This window comes from Ascaphus truei, chromosome 2 (assembly GCF_040206685.1).
Source record: "Ascaphus truei isolate aAscTru1 chromosome 2, aAscTru1.hap1, whole genome shotgun sequence".
Lineage (NCBI taxonomy): Eukaryota > Metazoa > Chordata > Amphibia > Anura > Ascaphidae > Ascaphus > Ascaphus truei.
In genome coordinates, this window is record NC_134484.1 from 201,356,123 (window position 1) to 201,372,701 (window position 16,579).

The 16,579-nt window shown below is 43.2% G+C and overlaps 1 protein-coding gene and 1 long non-coding RNA gene across 6 annotated transcripts in view; one reads left to right on the forward strand and one right to left on the reverse strand.

Moving 5' to 3' along the window:
* LOC142487105 (uncharacterized) overlaps window positions 1-838 on the forward strand; it is a 34,654-nt gene extending 33,816 nt beyond the window's left edge. For both annotated transcript variants that reach the window (XR_012799143.1, XR_012799144.1), the window contains exon 6: window positions 238-838. This is a non-coding gene — a long non-coding RNA (uncharacterized LOC142487105). The remainder of the gene's footprint in view (window positions 1-237) is intronic.
* GMDS (GDP-mannose 4,6-dehydratase) overlaps window positions 1-16,579 on the reverse strand; it is a 327,410-nt gene that overhangs the window by 186,278 nt on the left and 124,553 nt on the right. For all 4 annotated transcript variants that reach the window (XM_075585821.1, XM_075585820.1, XM_075585819.1 and 1 more), the window contains one exon: window positions 1,141-1,228. In XM_075585821.1, the coding sequence (XP_075441936.1) occupies window positions 1,141-1,228 (88 nt within the window). The remainder of the gene's footprint in view (window positions 1-1,140; window positions 1,229-16,579) is intronic.

Here is a 16,579-nt window from a genome sequence, read left to right on the forward strand (position 1 = left end):
GCGCTTCTAAGCAAAGCTTGACTTGAGATGGACGTACATTCCTGGAACCAAAGTCGGTGGAATGCACCAATGGTGATTGCTGGGTGACGTTAGAGAGATGAGGCGAACAGAAGCTTCTGGATAAGATACATTTGTATGTTTGTTTGTTAGTGTGATACTAGACATGTATGGAGTTTTTTTACTTTATATATCAAATATTAGACCGTGAAGGTTGAACCTTTTCTATTTGTTTTTTAGATTTCAGTGTCAGGATAGATGGAAACGCACTGGATAATCGCATCTGGCACTGGAGGGATTAAGGAATTGTTGGAGAAAATGAGTGGCAACAGAGGAAGTAATTTTGGCCATAAAGGTCAGTTAAGGATATGCAAGAGGGGCAGTCTCAAAGAAAAAATTTGTAACCGCTCAAACGCTATAAAGTTCTGTCATAATAATACAAAATAAGATTTTCTGCCAACACATCTAATGAGAAGGAGAGTTTAAAAAAAGTCAGCAGAGGGGGGGAAAATCCTATGTACTGTATTGTAAGAACACGCATGCATTCAAAAGTTCAGAGCAGAGCCCATTTCTATTTCAAGCAAAACTTACTGATTACCAAAATGAAGATACCTACAGTACAAGCAACATTTTAGAAGAACAGGGAGAAATATAATATTGGGGGAGAATGACGGCATTAAATAGAGCCCCACAGATCCTGCAATCTATTCTCAGTAGCAGATTTCTACGGTCTCCAACAAATATTTCTCCATATTTTCATAAGATCTTTTCATATGCGTGTGTATGGTTTTGTTCAAGAAAGAAAACACTTATTTGTATCAGTTTTCTGTTCTATTAAATAATTTGCCTTCATGGAAAACAATTACATGAGTCCATTCATTCCAATGCTAAAAATCAATGATATGTCAATAGCACCAGAGACGAGGCAAAATTTGGTGGTGGCAGCGAAAGCTGGTGGGGAAATAAATCAGGCAACTGCACATATCGGAAGCGACGAGAAACAGAACTCGGATAGTATGGCCTGTGGTGAAAATAACATTTAAAACCATACATTTATTTTAGGTACTATATTTTGTGCAAATAATATGGTCAGAAAAATAGAAATGTCATAGACAATACGACAGTATATAGAAATTGCCTTACTTCCTTCTACATGAGACTGTCGGTTCTTGTACAGATGCTCAATCCTTCCTGTGTTGAAAGAACTAGATCGGCGTACAATGCCATGTACCTGTGAATGACAAAATACAAAACAATGTTCACCCACAGTGACTGGCAAGCCAACGTAGGCACAGAAATATATGGAGTTTTTATGGAATGGGAGTCAAGTTTGGTTTTACAAACTGCCTAAAAATACATAAGAAGACTTACCAAAAATAAAGCGGGGAAAGAAAAATCATAGCCCTTTTTTTTTTTTACTGTTGATAAGTTACAAAAATGTATATATTTTAAATAGCATAACCAAACGGAGCCCCTAGAACAGCCCATTGGTCATGCTATGATCATTTTTATACATGCTACTTTGATTAGTATGCTATACACTATTTCTATTACACAACATTTCTCTAGAGGCTAACCCATAATGGCTTTTAACATACTTTATCTATTTTGCACCCATTAAGTCTCTACGGAAATAGCTTTCATGTAGTTACAACTACTGTATTTAGATACAATTATTTCTGTTTTTAGGGCAGAAATGAGAGAAAACATGAAAACTACAGTTGTTCAGTCTTTGTTTAAGCTATCCAGAAATTGTGTTTTGCTTAGTATAAATTTATTCCAATGCACCAAGGTCACAATACAATCTTTTTCTTAAAAAATTCATATTAATAGAGATGGCTTGATTAACATTTCAGTCTTTCTAATCTAAATTGGGATGTAGGAATGGCCACCCAAACACTTAACACTCAATATATTAACAAGGCTTCTCGTCTCACGGCTTCCTCTTCTACAATCCAGACAGGGAAAGGTCAGGAAAGATCTAGGAGCTTTGGGATGATCACCAAAGAGGTTATGTTAAAACCAAACCAGTAGATTACTTGGTCAAGAGAAGAAGTATAGTTGGAGAAAAAAAAAACAGAAGTACTGTATTTTAAGATGTGTATTCCAATTGTGTAAAATCAGAAAGGAAATGGGAGTCTCCACGCTTTGGCGTTAGCAGAAAAACAGCTAAACAAGGGACCACTCGCCTGGACAAGTGTTTTATATTGAGAGATCTGCTTTGGTATCAACCTTTCTAGCTACATTGATAACAGACACAGTGAAACAAAAGTATGGATGCCTTCAGAATACAAGAACTTGTTCCACCCACAATTTAAGATTAAGCCTGCCTGTGGAAATGCCTTACCATGGCAGTACAGTCAGTGGAAATTCAGAAAGTAGTGTGTTTCCATATCTGAATGACACTGTCAAACTGCAAAATGATCTGAGAGTAGACAAGTACAGTAGTAAGAACACTGCCCTTGAAGCTGGTTAACCGGATTCAAATACCAATGTCTGCTCTCCTTGTGACCTTGAGAATGTCCCTTTATCTCTCTGTACTTCTCATTTCATGCACCAAAATTAGATTGTAATCTCTTTGTGGCAGGGACAATACACATACTGTATAGCATTCGGTGCTATATAAAAATGTTTACAAAAAACAATGGTACCCCAAATGGGTTTTCAGTTCATTCAAAATCAGGGCACCAATGTCTGAGTAGTACATATATTGTAAGATGTCCGTTTATTTATTTATTTTTTATTTTTTTGCAAGTAGCTGGGAAACGATTTTCCTTGTAGAATGTGTATAATTTCCCACATTTTAAACAGCTACTGTAACCCTTCGGATTCCCAGGACATAGCCACTATGTTATGGGGTCTGGCATTCAAGGGGACCCCATGATGTAGTGGCTACATCGTGCCCTTTTTGTGCTTGTTTTAGCAATCTGAAGCGCTGGGTAATAGAAGAGAAGGAATTGTCTTCCGTTTCTGGATTAACTGATGCTGTATCATGTGATTGCTTTTAGGGGAGGGCACGTGATTGCGATTTTCAAAAATGGCAGTGGCACTCTGGTGCCGCGGTCCTTTTGGAAACCAGAGCATTAAGAGACTACTTAGAAATATCTACCAATTCTATAATTTTAATTTTATTATCAATTTTTTTTATATGTTACAAGAAAATTCATTGTAGGTTGTGATACCCTTACATTAGAGTTCTTCAAGAGTACAGAGCTTTCTAAACCTCTTAGGTTTCATCTTTAACCAGTACAACCGGGGATGGAGGAAACACAAGATATACCGGGGGGAAAAGAAGTTGATATGGTTAGATAGAATGATCGTAGTGAAGCTAGCCGTTTGGATGACCTTTTCTCGGTACTGGATGGCAGGCGTTGTGGAAGAGGCAGAAGAAGAATGCAGATACAGTACGAGGAGAAAGTCAGATGGCCTTCATTTAAGTTTCCAGACGAAAGACCTCCTGGAAACTGAAACACTGGGCAAACACCATGGTGTTATATCCTAAATAAATTTGTATTACTTTTTATCTCTGTGATATTTCCTTTGGTCAGTTTTGCCTGAATTGTACTCTTCCCCACCTTTTACACATTTAAAGGTGTCCGGAAAATTCCCTTTTCAAATGAAGAGTCTGATGCTGCAGGGCAGGGAGATCCACAGAGGAAGTGTAGCATGAAAAATGTCTTAGAGGCAGGAGTGGGAGAAAAGTATGAGGGAAGAGGTGGTCATGGGCAGAACAGAGAGGGTGTGTATTAGGGATGATACAATACCAGTGTATGGACTTGGGTAGCATTGGAAAGCGGTAAGTGAGATAAAGGAGCCTGGTAGCAGCATTATAGACTTGGGGGGAAAAAAACACTACTGAGGAATATTAGTTAGATTACATTAGTTGAGATGGGAGGGGGGGGGGGGGGTGAATGAGAATTAATTTTGTTATCTAAAGTGGGAGTAGAGATGTCAGATGAGAGGAACTGTGGCAGCTAGGCAACAAGTAATTGAAGAATTAGGTTGCCCCAGGGAATGATAAATGACAAACATGGATGAAGAAAAGAAAGATGAGATTGTCTGCATTAACTTCAACATTTTCCCATGCGTGTGACATAGGTAATCTTTACAGCCAAGGATTGAAGAATTTGATGAGCAGCAAATGGCCACTAGAGATAAGTCACAGCTGCTAACACATCTAGAGTTAACTATCATTTTCAAATACGTCCTCGGCACATGGTTACAAATACATGGTTATATTAAACTAATAGGGTTATACATTATATATAAAGACATTGCATGAACAGTTAAAGATAATATATATGTTATAGGTGTATGGAAAAGTTACAGACAAGATTAAAATGTGAGACTGCTTTAGTTTTGAAATCACTTGGACTAATGGCTATGAGGGTCTCCGGTAGATTGTTCCAGTTGTGAGGTGCACGGTAAGAGGAGGAGCAGCCGGATACTTTGTTGAACCATGGGACCTCGAACAATCATTTAGAGTCAGATCTCAGGTGAGGTCCGGGTGTGGTAGGGGTGAGGAGCTTGTTAAAATAGGTGGGTAGCTTGCCCAGAAAATATTTGAAGGAAAGATTAACTTTGTGCCTAGACTCAAGTGATGGTCAATCATCTACTTTGAGCATTTCACAGTGAAATGTTGTAGTTACATTGGAGGACTGTAACAGGGACTCATCACTATTTGAGAGAAACTGCCTCTAAATCCAGCAGCGAGCTGGTTAATTACACACATGCAATCAACTAGACACCACCTGGCTGATTAGGACTCTGAGAAAAGCCTTATGTTAGAAACCGGAGAGAGATTTCTCCATAGCTCACATTTGGGCTGACATTAGGAGAGCAGAGATGCCTGCACACAGACACTGTTTTAAGCACAAAGGCTGTGCTGATATTAAGACATCCAGATAGGGTCTGGGAAAGTAAGTTAGCCATTACAAAGGGACATGGGTTTGTTATTTTGTTGTTTTTGTATGTTTTGCCTGGATAAAAGAACAGGCTCAATAAAGCTAAGATATACTTTCATACAAATCAGTCTCCATTATATGTACCTCTGCACACATCTCTTACAGATGGTGTTAGAAGTGGGATGAGAGGTGGTCCTAGAATTTCAATGGGGCCCCAGGGACTCTAAAAATACGTATACAAGAGCACATTCGAAATATTAGGAACGGTTTCGAAAAACATAGCGTATCGCGGCATTTCTTATTACATCACCAAAAGACCCCTCCTTTCTAACCTTTAAGGGCATTAAGCATGTATCATGCAATAGGAGGGGATAGACTTAAGGCTTTATCCGCCCAAGAATCGTTTTGGATCCATAAATTGGATTGTATGGCCCCTAAAGGGTTAAATGAAGACCTAGATGTTTGGGCTTTTTATTAAGCAATATGCATTATATTGTGTTTTCCATAGTTCTCTCACAGCGATGTGGTTCCATTGAACAAGCATAGATCTAATCTTGTATTTTAGCATTGTGATTAATTCTCCAAATAATTTTCTTCTCTCTTTTTCTTCTTTTTTTCAGATTAATAAAGATGTATTATATTAATGATGTGTATGTATGTTTAATTCGCTATCATGTCCCAGTTGGTATGGATACTATTGCGGCACACCTAATTGACTCCCGGTCTTAATTAGCTGACCAATGTGGGAGGGTGTGTGTGTATATAGTGCTTCTGGGTAATGACATTGAATTTATCCCTGAAGTAGCATTTCATAGCTACGAAACGCGTAGGATTATTCTATGATTTTATGGTACCTTTAATGCCTCCTTAACAGCCCTATAAGGTAGTTTTCTGGCCGGCACTATTTTGTGTATTTTATCCCAACGCTACACCGCTCGGGTGTTCACTGCTATAGCTACGCCTTCCGTGTGACGTCACACGGATGCGCAGACACGGAGAGTTGAATCGTCACTGCCAGTCGCCGGCCATCTTGGCTGAGACGCGAACACCTCCCTGTGTTTCCCTTGTTATCGACGCACTGGCATATTGCTATAGAGACTTTCCTCCATTACACACAGTGTGTTCAACGCAACCGAGGACTCTTTACATCAGTGCTGCATGTGATGTCCGAACTAAGTGCCCTCTATATGTGATCTCCAGACGATTTGGATGCTGTTAATAAGCTGCTGTCTTCGTGAGGGACCCAAACGTTATCTGGGAACTGCAGAGGACTATCTACTAGAGGGACCTCAATCTATTGCCCACCATGATGCCAGCTGTGTGGTAAAATCGTGTATTGTACACGTATATGCGAATGTTCTTTTACATTGATATTCGCAGAATACTTACCTCCTTTTTATACTATACACGTTTTGATATACTTCACCATTTGTGTTTTGCGCTGTTTTTCTTGTCTTTTAGCCCCTGGAGACTGCCTGTGAATTTTTTTTGTGCTTGTGTCTGCATACAGTTCCTGTAAACAGCCTGAGCAAACAACCAAAAAAAATCACGTGGAGAAGTGACCAGATTCAAAGGGCTACACATCCAGGCAGGAAAGCTACAACTGCACTAGAGAAAGCCACAATGCCACAGTTTGACTGGGAGGACTGCGACAGATGGTGACCCACACAAGGGACTGATGCTGTGACCACTTGTGGGGCAGAAAATAAACCCTATGGGATTTTAAAATGACCGCCCAGCTGAAGCCAAATACAGACTCTGCAAGAATGGTGAAGAAAATGTGTTCCTGTGTAAAGAGCCCAGCCACACGGAGCAGTGTCCCTTTAGGCCTTATTTGGATGATGAGGATGATCCCTATGTGGCCCCAGAAAAAGGGCAGCAGCCAGAGGAATATTTTTTCAATGAGACAAGGAATTGCAGCAGCAAGCAATGCACTGTGGTCACAAAAAAGATACAGAAGTTTTACTTGGCAAGAGCACATCCAGTATCACTGATGAGAAAGAATGTGTGCCCAGTACTGCTGATGTTTCAGAACCTACCAAAGTAAAGAATAAAAAGTCTACAGAGACGCCTGTGAGAGTTACAAACTCTGCAAGCAAAGTCTGCCCACCTGTAGGACTACCAGCTGGGGTTCTAACGAATACAGTGAAAACAGCTGCATATGCGCCTCCTGAGGTCAGGAAGAAAAATAAACCTGATAGCACCAAAATGGAGGACAAAATGTGGCGGTCCTGTAATGAACCCTAAGCCACGGAAGAGTCGCCCTTCCGGTCCTATGAGGATACGGATAAAGATGAAAATATCTCTTAGGCCGTGCCTATAGTGCCGTCGTTGACTATGGCAACACAGCGGGTGACGTCACCCGTCGCCACCGGTGAAAGTTATGTTTCGCCGGGCGGCGGGGTCGCGGGATTCCAGCAATTTGATTTGTTTAAGGGCCGTCACGTGACGCGACAGCCCTTGAAAAATCAAATTTTGCCGGCTTCCAGTTTCCGCTCCGTCGCGCGCACTATAAGCACACACGGCGGCGGAAATGTATTTGTTTTCGGCGATGTCGCATCGCCGGCACTATAAGCGTGGCCTTATGGGGAATCTGAACCGAGTCACACCCACAAAACACCCCAAGAATGGTAGAGGTGCTTAAACTTGGTACGCACCGAACAAACAGGTCTCTATAAATAATGCTGAGCTGCAGAAGACTGTGCTCAAAATTTACTCTGCGGCCAAGACCGAATTGGAGGATCTAAAGACACTACTAACACTACTATTACCGCCATGGATGAAAAGCAGAGCAAGTCTGACCAAATGATTGCTAACCTGAATCAGAAGTGTGAGGAGGCACTGAAAGAGATTAGTCTCTTTCAGCAAGAGTTTCGCGATCGCCATGGAGTTAGAAGTCTCTCAGAATGAGGATCATACTCTCCGCATAGAACTGAATGCCTTATACCAGGAGGTCAACAGTGTCCGGACAGAAGTAGACATATCGCAGAATGAGGTTCATGCTCTCCGCATAGGACTGGATGCCTCACACCAAGAGATCAGCAGTTGCCGCACAGAATAGGAAGTCTCTAAAAAGGAATTTCACAGCCTCGCTGAGGAGCTGGGCATCTCTCAAAAAGCTGTCTACAGTCCAAGAATACATCTTAAAGTCTCTCAGAAGGAGCTTCATACCCTCAACCTAGAGACAAAAGTTTCACGCCAGGAGACCGGGAGACTCAACTCAGAAGTGCAAAATGGAAGGAGGACTACAAGGAGGCTCTGAATATTATAGAGACTCTAAGAAGAGAAAATACAAGGCTGAAAGATGAAGTTAGAAGCAATGGAGCAGCATACACAAACAGAGCACCTACTCCAGAACCAACTGTAAGTTCTGCGTATGCACCTACAGATTGCCAAAGAGAAGCAGCGATCTCTGCAGGAAGAAAATCTGCAGACTGATAAAGAAGTACAAGTGCTGCAGGAACGTCTGATTACCCAGCGTGTCCCCGCAAAGCAGCATGAGAACCTGAAGGCTACCCTGAGCATCACCATAGCATCGCTAAAGGCCAAGCTTAGAGGCCAGGTTACTCTGTACAAGAGGGAGCACAAGAAGGTCCCGAAACTGAGGCAAGCCGCTACAATCTGAGCCAAGAAATCCGCAAAGCTCCAAAATATAATGAAGAATGCGTTGATGCACACTCAGAGCAAGCTCCAGAAACAGGATTATCTCACTGATGAGCTAAACTTCTTAAAAAGGGAGAAAAGCAGCAGAGTAATTCAGACGTACTACAAAGCTCTTGTCCAAGCAAGGTTGGAAAGAGAAATGTATCTGCGCAAACGCGCTGCAGCGTTCACCATACAGGCTGCCTACAGAGGAATGGAAACTCGTCGGCTAAATAGCCAGAATAAAGCAGCCTGCCTTCTCCAATCCATATGGAGAATGCAACGCCAAAGAAAGAATTATGAACATTTGAAACAGTGCGTAATCTTACTCCAGTCAAATGTTAGGAAGTGTCTACGGCAAAGATACTACAAAAAAAAAAAATGAAGGCAGCTGCTGGTGTGATTCAATCCAGATATAGGTTCTACATCACAACCAAGCACGCTGTGCGTTGCTATAAGCGCACCCACAATGCCATCTCAGTACGACGATCGGCTTTCAACAAGTCAGGAAAGTTGAACCGAATTACGACTGAGAAGCACAGTACCAATAGAGTCATGCTACTGTGGCCCAATGGCCCAAGCCATATTCCTCACAATGAAAATAGCCATTAGCCATCTTTGGCTAGATTGAGGCAGAACTGTTTCGGTGTTCACACCTCTACAGGTACAACACTGGTTTTTACCTAAACTGAGATGCCACAGGAGTTAATCGGTATGGATAAAAACACCACCCAGCTTTAACCACCCGTCAATATGGCTACAGAACCCGATGCAGGTGGTCACCCTAAACTCAGGGAGAAAGGATCGCCCGACGCAGGGGAATATACGTGACCAAGTGGTCAGAAGAAAGACTGTACTTGGAAAAAGTCCTCCTCGAACAACTGAGGGGTGCTGATCTCAAGCGCCTTCTGGAGGAGACACTGATAACCTGGAGAAAGGGCTCCAATCTCAGCGGGACTGAGGGTTCTCATTCTCCATCCACTCTCATTCGAGAGAGTGGAAAAGTGGGCTTTGGCCGTGGTAAGCTCAAGCTTCCCACAAACAGAGAAGGTATGCAACAAGGACTTATCACTGTTTGAGAGAAACTGCCTCTAAATCCAGCAACCAGCTCGTTAATTGCACACAGGCAATCAACCAGACTCCATCTTGCTGATTAGGACTCTGAGAAAAGCCTGATGTGAGAAACGAGAGAGATCTCCTTCGCTACCATTTGAGCTGACTGAAGGAGAGCAGAGAATCCTGCACACAGACACCGTCTTGAGCACAAAGGCTGTGCTGAGATCAAGACATCCAGACACCTATATTTCCTAGACACAGAGGACCCAGGAACCTGCCAGAGACTGACATGGAGGGTCACCTGCTTAAGGTACCTCCTGAGACTTTGGGGTGATAGGGTCTGGGAAAGTAAGTTAGCCCTTACAAAGGGATAGGGGTATGTTATTTTGTTGTTTTGGTATGTTTTGCTTGGATAAAGCAACAGGCTCAATAAAGCAAAGATAATTCACCCAAATCGGTCTCCATTATATGTACCTCTGCACACATTTCTTACAAGGACAAAGGGTCATATTGAGTTATAGAGGGTGTCTAGTTTGCCAATGTGAGTTTGGGGTGCTGTGCCATATACTACGTCGCCATAGTCTATAACTGGCATTAGCATCTGCTGGGTGATGCACTTTCTGACTAGGTGACTTAAGGGGGATTTTCCCCTATAGTACACCCAGTTTGGCATAGGTTTATAGATGAAGGCAATTGGTCAGCGACAATTCCATAAAGCATACTGGGGAATATATGTCACAATGGCGCAATTTTCTTCAAAACAAAGAGCATATACTGTATATGAAGCGCGTTGATCTGATTTTTGTGCAGATTGCTCAGCAGTAGAGGTTCATGCTATCTCAGTGACCATGGCCGATTTAGTTGACACACAGAAAGGACAACTGTACTAATTGTACTGTAAGAGCATATTTTTAAATATCTCTTTATAATATTGCTCTAACAAAGTCATCTAATGCCACCTATCACCACTCCTCAAAACGCTCACTAATGCAAGTGGTCAAAACTGGAACAGAACACATTCACGTAAACTGGTGCAAAGTCAGAGACAAATCCGCACCCGTTTGAGCACAGCATGCATATTCCTAACTTCTCTAACGTTACACACACAATACTTATTTACTTTAATTAAGAGAGAAAGAGGGTCATAGAAATCATTGCTTTATAATGTGTTTCAGTTCCAATTGGCATTGAAGAGGTTCAGTAACCATCATAACAATCTGCGAATAAAACTAGTTCACTTGTTTAGTACCATACAGTATTTTATGAAAGCAAGTTTTAAGACTAGATTACATTGGTAAATATTATCCAAAAATGCACCCATGCCCCACACCTCCTCCTGTACTTCCCCTACAAAACCCAATGACTAATGTTCTCATCTTCTCATGACTGGGCTTTGTATTAGATGTTCTGCAGTCACGTAAATAGCCCATGGGCTGACAGTGTGTATCATCCTTCTGCAACGTGATGAAAGACTTCAGCTTCAGATGACAGCAGGAATAACCACTCTACCAATAAGTCAAAGGCATGCACTGGAACAGATCATACGCACATATAAAAATATTCTAAGACCCTCTGCGTAGAATAGTAGCAAAAACGTTTTTTTTCTCTCTGTTTTGTTCTCTCCTGCTTGAAGGAATGCACATGGAGCAAGAAAAGCTTGTCAACTGGTTAATCTGTGACAACAGGTATTACTGTCAGAACTGATGAAAGCTGAGGCTGTCTGCTGTTAATACAGGTGTAATGTAAACATTATGACAACCAAAATGTGTGCAAACTGGATAATCTGGTTAAGAATGTAAGATTAAAGAATCTTTTTTAGGGGTAGGTAGAGATTTTTGAATGTTCCTCAAATGCATTTTTTACATACGAATTCCAACTTTTTAATGTCATTTAAGATTATTATACAGATGTGCACAATTTTGTTCAAGGTCTACAAAACATTCTTTTTTTTTTTTGCAAAGTAATTTAGAACTATTTATCACACCAAGAATGCGTAGTACATTTTGAGACATTTTTGATGGTTAGAGGTGTAAGCAATCATTAAGGGTTGAAGCTTGAACATGTACAAGGCTGGATGGACCGCTTTCAACATTGAAGGGGATATATATGTTTTTAAAATAGTGCAGCAATTTATAAAAGAAAAGGCATGAAAGTTATATGGTTCTTTAATCATATCGTTTAGGCTGAAAGCCAATTTGTCTTTGGTGTTACAGTATACAAGCTTTTCACAACACAGAAATGAATTCCAAAGATGTTTGGAAGTAAAGGTGATACACTGGTAAGTTTAACAGGTAGTTTCTTTAGAAGATTTGCGGGTGAATCTTTTAAAGAACGTAGACTTGATCCCAAAGATATTACTCAGGTAGGTGAAGAAATACCTGTGGTATAAATATTCAACAGGAGTTGAATGAGGAGTGGGGGGGGGGGGGGGGGGCGGATGAGGAGTGGGGGGGCGGATTTAAAAACAAATGAGGTAAATTAGCATTAAAGACACGTTAAGCGAAACGCACATCAGTCCGTTTTTGTGAGTGCCGGAAGCAAAGGGAAAAACACAATTCCATTTGTGCTGTGGACACCGGACTGTCTCTTCCCCCTCCCATCCCGGTTTTATCACCCCATTACTTCCGTGTATCTTCAGCAGTGATGGAAGAATACAACTTGTCTAGGGGAGAGGGATAAAGGGAGAATGAAATTATGATGATTCTAAAGGCAGCGTCGAGTGTCTCTCCCCTACCTTCTCCACACTGATTAGAGGATATAGGGAATTAGCTGCTGCATATTGCAGCCTTTTAAATTTACCCGATTTCATAGATTTATATAGTGGCTGTCAGAGCTTTCATTAGCAAGCATCTACATATTACTGACGAGCCAACGAGTATTCTAAAGCTTGCCTTAATCTAGTCAGGTAACATGCTGGGTACATTTCAGTGACATTCTGCAGAGGCTAAAGGCCAATCGGATTAACATAGCAGTGGTTCCTGGCAGTCCCATTCAGTTTGAACGGAACTGCCAGGGACCCCCGCTGTTAATCTGATGGGCCATTAGTCTCTGCAGAAATGTGTGAAATGTTGCAGCATGTACCCAGCATGTACCTGGGTCATTTTGGAGATTGCCCCAGGTTTGTTTAAGAATAATCGTCGGCACTACAGTAGGTTGCTGCTTGATTTTTAGATTTGTAAATTTTATGTAATTTTTGCTGTGGATTACAACTTGTATATGCATTCTTTCATAGGGTAGTGAGTGTAGCTATAAGGTTTCTTTCTTTCTGTTTTTCGGTATTTACACTCTTTCTTTTGGCATCTACCCTTTATGAAATAGGCTGAGTGAGAACTTTCTTTGGTATGTTTTCATGAAAGAAGACATCCTAATGTATCATTATTATATAAAATAAAAATGTGTGCGTGTGTAGGGGACCTATATTGTGTGTGTGTGTGTGTGTGTGTGTAGGTAGGGGGGCATATAGTGTGTGTGTGGGGGGCTTATATTGCGTGTGTAGGTAGTTGGGCTTATAGTGTGTGTGTGTGTGTGTGTGTGTATTATAATATATATTATTATTATTATATACTATATTATAATATTGGGGGGGGGGAGATAGGGTGACGGGGGTGAAAGATGTCACAGAATTTTGTTTGGTTTCAGACCCATTCATTCTTTTTCCTGTCTGTTTAGGTAATACCCAGCATACATCTCTACATACTACTTTGTATTGTCTGAATGTTTGCATTTAGGGTCGAAGTTTAACATACATACGCAAGTACAGGCAGAATACTCATGTCAAAAGCTTTCTTGTTGAGGCACAATGGTAGGTTGCCTTGAAAGATTGCCTTGTCTCTTCCAAATGTGCTCCATCCATCTTCATTCTCCTATTGTTTTCATTGAAAAGGTTCCCATCCATTGTTATTTGTCGGCCAAGGTAGACATAGTCTTCGACTTCTTCTAGTTCTATGTCATTTATTTTGCTTTTTGTAGACTTGACACATTTGTTTAACATCCCTTTGGTCTTGTTGAGATGCATATGGAGGCCCACAATCTTACTTGCTTCGGCGAGTTCTCCAATTTGTTGCTGGAGGTCTTCTGGGCTTGTGGGCGAAAATAATAATGTCATCTGCAAAAAATATTAGTTGGCTCCAATATACACTGTTGATTTCGATTCCGCTTTCTTCCCAATCTAATATCTTGATTAATTCTTGAACAATGTTGCAGTGAAAAGCTTTGGTGACATGGTGTCTTCCAGCAATAATCCTTTGCTGATACTTATCTTGCTTGTATCTTTATGAATGTAATGGTTGATGTGGCATTCTTGTAAATGCTTGTATGTATGCTTCTTAAGAATGTTGTCTTCGTAATGCATCTAGGACTGCTGATGTGTAGACAAAATCAAAGACCATTTCATAATCCACGAATCATAAAATGAGTGTTAGATTTGATTAATTAATTCAGGAAATCCCTTCTTGTACGACTTGGATGTGGTCCATTGCGTTGTATCCACTACAAACCTAGCGTGTTCTCTAGCCTGGACAAAGTCCTGGGTCTGTTGTAGCCGATAAGCTAGTATCTTAGTAATATTATTGTAAGTGATTGGAAGTACACTTATTGTCTCCCTTCTTGTGAATGAGAATCATCATCGATCTGGAATTTTCATGTTCTACAAGCAGCGTGTAAAAGAGTTCTGTAATGAATTTTTCTATTTTTTCACCAGCTTCTTTCAATATTTCAGTGCTAAATCCATCTTCCCATGAGCCTTTTCCTTCGTTGAGTCTTGGTCTATTTTTTAAAAACCTGCTTTATTATATTTACCACTTCAAATTTTTAATATCCTATTGGTAACTGTAATGCCACCCATATTTTGACATGGAGTCCCCCTCCCTCTTTAGCTAGGAGCACTTTAACCGTCTTGCTTTTAATAAATTAATTCCCTTTTTCTTAAATCCAGATGGGAATTTTACTTAATTGTTCAAAGGACAAGTTCATCAGACTGCACCACTTACCTTTCTCCTTAGCCTACAGCGAACAGTCATCCTTGCCAAGAGTAGTCTTTTTCTCCACCACTAAGATCTGATCCTAAGCAGAAGCTAGTGCACTGGTTAAGAACAGAGCTGCCATGCGTCTATTCCAGAACATTCCGTTAAGACTTTGCAATATTCACTGGGTGGAAGTGAAAGACCTCCCAACAATATAATGAGCCGGGTTTTCTCAGTACATTCAACTCAAATATTTTCATAAAAATAAAATAAAAAAATAAAAAATATATATAAAACAGCAATCCATCATATATTGTAAAAATAGGTTTCAAATTACATACACTGTTTTAATTACCCTAATCATATTCCTGGTAGTGAAACTCCACAGCAGGCATGTCAAACTCGCGGCCCGCGGGCCGCATGCGGATCACAACGAGTATCTGTGCGGCCCACCCAGTGTGTCCCGGTTACGGCAGCGGTGAGGAGGATGCGGCAGCTGGTAAGTATTCTGTGTGAGTGAATGCTGCCAGGTGATTGGATGAAGGGCCGCATGGGTTTGAATGAAGGAGAACTTAGAATGCCGGCCGGGATGCAGGGGATTGGTCGCAGGCAGGTCAGAGGAAGCCGGGGGCGGGGCTTCCGCTTTGTGCAGAGCACACGGTGAGTGTGTCTCTGCCTTCCCGCTCCTCTGCCTGCTGCGCGATGTCCCCCCGCCGGGCGGGCAGCCACAGGGACCCGGGGTAGAGGTGCTCACCCCCCTTGCCGCTGACCCCCCTTGCCGCTAACCCCCCTTTGGTGCTGACCCCCCTTGCCGCTAACCCCCCTTTGGCGCTGACCCCCCTTGCCGCTAACCCCCCTTTGGCGCTGACACCCCTTGCCGCTGACCCCCCTTGCCACTCACCCCCTTTCTGCGCCCCCCCCTTGCACCCTTGGCGCTCCCTTTGCCCCCGGTCCCCATGTTGTGGAAGATGGGCGTGGGGGCGGGCAGTGGTGGTGCGCGATCGCGAGGCTCAAAAAGCAGGCCTTTCTTCTGTCCCCCGCCCCCCCCCCCCCCATCCATCCGTCCGTCCGTCGCTGTTCTCCACTTTGTGTGTGTGTGGGGGGGAGTGTGTGTGGGGTGTGGGGGGGACTGTGTGTGTGGGGGGGACTGTGTGTGTGGGGGGGGTGTGGGGGGGGGGGAGAGTGTGTGTGTGTGGGGGGGGGGGTGTGTGTGTGTGGGCGGGGGGAGTGTGTGTGTGTGGGGGGGGGGAGTGTGTGTGTGGGGGGGGCGGGTGTGGGGGGGGGAGTGTGTGTGTGGGGGGGGAGTGTGTGTGTGGGGGGGGGAGTGTGTGTGTGGGGGGGAGTGTGTGTGTGGGGGGGGAGTGTGTGTGTGGGGGGGGGAGTAGGGAGTGTGTGTGTATGTGTGAGGGGGAGTGTGTGTGTATGGGGGGGAGTGTGTGTGTATGGGGGGAGTGTGTGTGTGTATGGGGGGAGTGTGTGTGTGTGTGGGGGGAGTGTGTGTGTGGGGTGAGGGAGTGTGTGTATGGGGGGGAGTGTGTATGTGTATGGGGGGGAGTGTGTGTGTGTATGGGGGGGAGTGTGTGTGTGTGTGTATGTGGGGGGGGGGAGTGTGTGTATGTGGGGGGGGGGAGTGTGTGCATGTGGGGGGGGAGTGTGTGCATGTGGGGGGGGGAGTGTGTGCATGTGGGGGGGGGGAGTGTGTGCATGTGGGGGGGGGGGTGTGAATGTGGGGGGGGGAGTGTGTATATGTGGGGGGGGGAGTGTGTGTATGTGGGGTGGGGGGAGTGTGTGTATGTGGGGGGGGAGTGTGTGTATGTGGGGGGGAGTGTGTGTATGTGGGGGGGAGTGTGTGTATGTGGGGGGGAGTGTGTGTATGTGGGGGGGAGTGTGTGCATGTGGGGGGGGGGGAGTGTGTGCGTGTGTGGGGGAGAGAGAGTGTGTGTTTGAGGGGGAGAGAGTGTGTGTGTGTGGGGGGGAGAGAGTGTGTGTGTGTGGGGGGGGGAGAGAGTGTGTGTGTGT